Below are 5,211 nucleotides of genomic sequence, written 5' to 3' on the forward strand. Positions count from 1 at the left end.
CATTTCAATGTCATGTGTTATATTAACCTCACTCCAGTCACTTTCACATGCAATACACCACGTTCAGCAAAAGGCAACAACATACTTTCCTGCAACTGGAAGATGCTGGAAGTCAGAGCCAATAAAATGTGGTGCTGACGAAGCACAGCAGATTGCAGGAGCAGGAAAGTCGACGTTTAGGGTCTGGACCCTTCTGGTCCCCCTTCTCTCGGAAGGAAGTTATTAAATTGGAAGGGGTGCTTGGATGTTACCTAGACTAGAAGGTTTGAGTTATTGGAGGGGCTGGGTAGACTGGGACATTTTTCACTGGAGGTTGAGGGCTGACTTCTGCAACTCATGAGGGGTATAGATAAAGTGAATAGTCAATGTCTTTTGCCGAGGGTAGGGGAGTCCAAAACAAGACAGCATAGGTTTAAGGTGAGAGAGGAAAGATTTAAAAGGAACATGAGGGGCAAAGTTTTGACACAGAGGCTGGTGTGTATATGGAATCAGCTGCCAGAGGAAGTGGTAGAGGTAGGTACGATTACAACATTTAAAAGACATTTGGACAGGTACATGAATTGGAAAGGTTTAGAGGGATATTGGTCAAACATAGGTAAAATGGACTAGTTCAGATTAGAATACCTGGTTGGTTTGGATGAATTGAGCCAAAGGGTCTGTTTACGTGCTCTATGACTCGATGACTCTATAATCTGGCATGGAAGTCAAGCAGAATTCAATTGATTGGCATTCAGACAGGAAAGCAGAAGCCTGCAGCTGGTTTCCAAATAAATTCATGTAAACTATGATGATATCTACACCAGGCCTCAGATATCTCAAAATTCAATTTGAAGGAGTTAAAACCAGGTGCTGTCCATTCCTCAAACAACAAGAAGATGTCCCTGATACTCAGGAGAGAACTGATTATGGTCATGGAGAGTGCAATATTCCAAGAGAACATTTCAAGCTTTGAAGTGACTTCGTGGATCCTCTTGCACTAACATTCCAGGGTTAAATAAATGCCTCGGCTGCGGCTGTTTTCAGGCCATGATCTGTATTGAATTCAGGCATCCAGTAGGAGTTTCTGGTGCTGGTGGGGAGGGCTGTTGTGACTTCAATACAGTTGTGTTTGTACCTGGGGAGGAGACCAATTAATATCTTTACCATCTCTGACCACACAGAAACAAATGGATTGTGCCCAATGTTATTTGCTTTCTTGCAGGGTGTTGTGCCTCTCACTAGAATACAAAACCTTTATGCTTATGCAACAGTTTGGGTTATTCAAATTTCAAAATTTCCTTCTAATTGCACCCTGGGTGATAGAGTCAGGTTATCATGAAAGTAAACTGGAACCTCAATGATATTTTCCTACAATTCAGTCGGTTTGGAGGGTTGGGTGTCAGATCAGCGATTTTCTTTATTTCACCCGAGAGCACATGGGACATAGAAGGAATTAGCAGCTTGCATGAGCTCTTGCAAATCTAATACTGAATCAATAGCATGGGGATGTGGTGAAGGGCCCAATATACATGAGATCAAGTGTGGGATCTGGCTGAGGGCAGAACAATGGGAGAGGGAATCATGAACAAGGAAGGATAAAATTGGTGTCATGGCTGTAGGCGGGGAATGGTGCAGAAGTCAGTCAATGTACGTAAATGATGACCTAGAAGTTTAGAGCTCAGGACTCACTGAAAGTGTACTCATCTCAATGTATTTGCTGGATGACTCCTGAAAAGGCTTTGATGCTCACCAACCACAGGATTTTAAACGGAAAATGAGTTGACGTTGTGCAGAATCTAGATGATGTGGGAGTGTCCAATCCTGGACAGCCCTAAGACTTGGATTTACCATGGTGCATCCAGTCCAATCTTGGAGTCAACATGTGAAGACTGTGGCTGTGGCTATTTGTCAAGCTGAAAGTAGGACTAGTATAGATTTAGAACAGTTGTTTTAAGGTGCAGACTCAATAGGCCGAAGAGCCACTTCTGTACTGAATAATACTACACTTTCATGACTATGCAATACATTATTCTATTGCAGATTGCCTATTGCTGCAACATGTATAGCGATCCAATTGGTCTATACCAGCACACAGTATACAACCCAAATCTCTTAGCATCATTTCAATATTAACAGCCTGATCTACCTACTCTCCCATCTGTTAAAACTGGAATGGAACAGAATGGACATGGGTGAATATTGTGGTTGTGGTTATGTAAATTCAGAAATTTTTCCAAACAATAATTTTTGAGTACTAAATAAACAGCCCCTAACAGTTGTGCATAGAGACAGAGAAAATATGATCAGTATTTTTAAGCTTATGTTCACCTCTCTGTCAATTCTTACAGTCAATTTAATGGCGGTAGGCATCCTGTCCCGAAGAAAGTGTGGCCTCTCCAACTGCACAACTTGCTATCTGGTGGCCATGGCGACAGCAGATCTAATAGTCATTATGACTGAGATTATACTGAGGCGTTTTCGTTATTATTATTACAGGAACAGTGGTTTACTCCTGCATTTTCTGGACATTACTCCTATGTGCAGTGTTCTGTATGTCCTGCATCGTGCAGCCATAGATTGTTCCGTCTGGTTCACCATCACATTCTCCTTTGACCGATTTGTAGCTATTTGTTGTAGGAAGTTTGTAATCAAATATTGCAACCAGAAAACTTCATTTGCAGTGTTAGTGACAACCTGCATTCTGCTCTGTTTCAAAAATCTTCCCTTTTATTTTAGATTTGAAGCTAAAATGTTAATCAACAATGTGCCATGGTTCTGTTTGAATAAGCCAAGCTATTTTACTGACCCTGGATGGATTGGCTTTAAGATTATTGATAAGATTTTAACCCCATTGATCCCATTCACTTTAATTCTGTTGCTCAACGCTTTGACAGTCAGGCATATTTTACTGGCCAGTCAAGTCCGTGCGGCACTGAGGAGTCAGACTAATGGACGGAATTGTGGTGATCCAGAGATGGAAAATAGAAGGAAGTCAGTTATGTTACTCTTCACCATATCTGGCAGCTTCATACTTCTGTGGTTTGTGAACGTTTTGTATTTCTTTAATATTACACATCACTTCGATTACAATTCTTTTTATATCTTTGAACAGTGTGGATATATGCTGCGGAACTTGAACTGCTGCACAAACACATTTATTTATGTGGTGACCCAGTCCAAGTTCAGATACCAATTGAAGAGTGCGATGAAATATCCACTTAAATCTATTGTTCGTTTAATTAACTATCAGAAGCCTTAGAGCATCCTACGATCCAATGCATGAGGCGCAAGATCTGACAGGATAATGACCAGAAAGAAATGATGACTGAGAATGAAGAAACACAATAATGAGGTAAGAGGCAACAGGTGGCTGCTAAGAACAAAGACAGAACCTGCCTATATGGGTACAAAGCCCTAAAGACCTGTGAATCACGGGGATGTATCTCTGGAGCACTGAATTATGCAAGCAAGATGAGTCCAAGAAACCAAACATCTGTACTATAGGGCAACAGGTGACATTTGCAAGTCCAGAAACAACGGATACAGGGCCTATATCAGCACCCACTAAATTGAGTAGTCATAGAATCCCTTCGGCGTGGAAACAGGCCCTTCGGCCCAACAAGTCCACACCTACCCTCAGACACCCCACACAGATCCATCCCCCATAACCCACCTAATCGACGCTATGGGCAATTTAGCATGGCCAATCCAATCCTAGCCTGCACATTTTTGGACTGCGGGAGGAAACCAGAGTACCGGAAGGAAACCCCGCAGACACAGGGAGAATGTGCAAACTCCACACAGTCGCCCGAGGGTGGAATTGAACCCAGGTTTCTGGTGCTGTGAGGCAGCAGTGCTAACCACTGAGCCACTATGCCACCTTGATGAAGAGACTTGCTGGCTCCTCCAACTCGTTCACCTCCCATCGGCTCAGAAATGAAACCAAACTGTTCCCACCGAACTAAATTGCTTCAAATGCTTGAAATCAAATAATGGCAGAATAGTTATAGCACAAGAAGTGTCCATTCTGTCAGTCATGTTTGGGCTAGCTCTACGGACAAATCCCCCACTTTCCCCATTTTATTCTACATGTTATAACTTCGCAAATATTAATCTAAATTTATTTTGCATGACTTGATTTAACATTTCCGATCTTAACCACTCACTGTATCAATAGTTTTTTTTAATTTCCCAACAGCTTGCTTTGCCAAATAAATTTAATCAGAGTGTTATTGTTCTTGATCCTTCCATCAATGGTAAGATTTTCTCCCTTTAGACTCTGTCCATAATTCTCCTGATGTCAAGTATGTCTCGCAAATATTCCATCAACATTTCCTTCTCCAGCATAAACAATCTGAAGTACTCCTGAAGCTCCTTGTCCCTGGAACTATTCTTAACACATACGTTGAAATCCGTCTTGGACTGGAGCAGCAGAACTAGATAAAATATCTAGTTGAGGATGAATCAGAGCTGTATCCAGTGTTTAAACAACTTGGTTACGTGTGTTCTTCAAACTCTTAATATAGATGTTGCATGCATTATTGTCCCGCTTTCTCAATCCGCATTGGCATCTTTAACAATTATACAGATATCAACGAGATTCCTCTTTTTCTCTTCTCTATTAGGTTTGTAAAGTTACGTTCCACAAAAAAGACTTCACACCTCCCTGCATCAACTTTCATTCAGCACATCTACACTCATTCCTCCAGAATCACAGCCTGTTGTAATGTAAAAACAGGCAATTTGTCCCCTCATTACTGCACCATCTATGCGAATGAGCATTTCACGTGGTGACAATCTTGAGCCTACACCCCATGATGTTGCATTTTCCATTTATCAAATAACATTATAATCCCTATTTGAATTTTTCAGTTGAAACTTGCTGACAATGCAACCAGTTTTTTTAGAGAAAAGCAAGCTATTTTTCATCAGCTTCTTCAAACAACAAAGAACAAAGAAAATTACAGCACTGGAACAGGCCATTCGGCCCTACAGCCTCCGCCAATCCAGATCCTCTATCTAAACCTGTCGCCTATTTTCCAAGGATCTGTATCCCTCTGCTCCCTGCCCATTCATCTATCTGTCTAGATACATCTTAAATGACACTATCGTGCCCGTCTCTACCACCTCTGCTGGCAAAGTGTTCCAGGCACCCACCACCCTCTGCATAAAGAAATTTCCACGCATATTTCCCTTTAACTTTTCCCCTCTCACCTTGAAATCGTGACCCCT

At 41.7% G+C, this 5,211-nt stretch overlaps 1 protein-coding gene across 1 annotated transcript; it reads left to right on the forward strand.

Annotated features, from left to right (window-relative positions):
* The first annotated feature begins 2,335 nt into the window (after positions 1 to 2,335).
* On the forward strand, positions 2,336 to 3,238 carry LOC125486337 (atypical chemokine receptor 3-like). Its single transcript, XM_048613334.1, has one exon. It carries the CDS (start codon positions 2,336 to 2,338, stop codon positions 3,236 to 3,238), a length of 903 nt encoding a protein of 300 aa, XP_048469291.1.
* The last annotated feature ends 1,973 nt before the right edge of the window (positions 3,239 to 5,211 follow it).

Source organism: Rhincodon typus, chromosome 28 (genome assembly GCF_021869965.1).
Source record: "Rhincodon typus isolate 14 chromosome 28, sRhiTyp1.1, whole genome shotgun sequence".
NCBI classification, from domain to species: Eukaryota; Metazoa; Chordata; class Chondrichthyes; order Orectolobiformes; family Rhincodontidae; genus Rhincodon; species Rhincodon typus.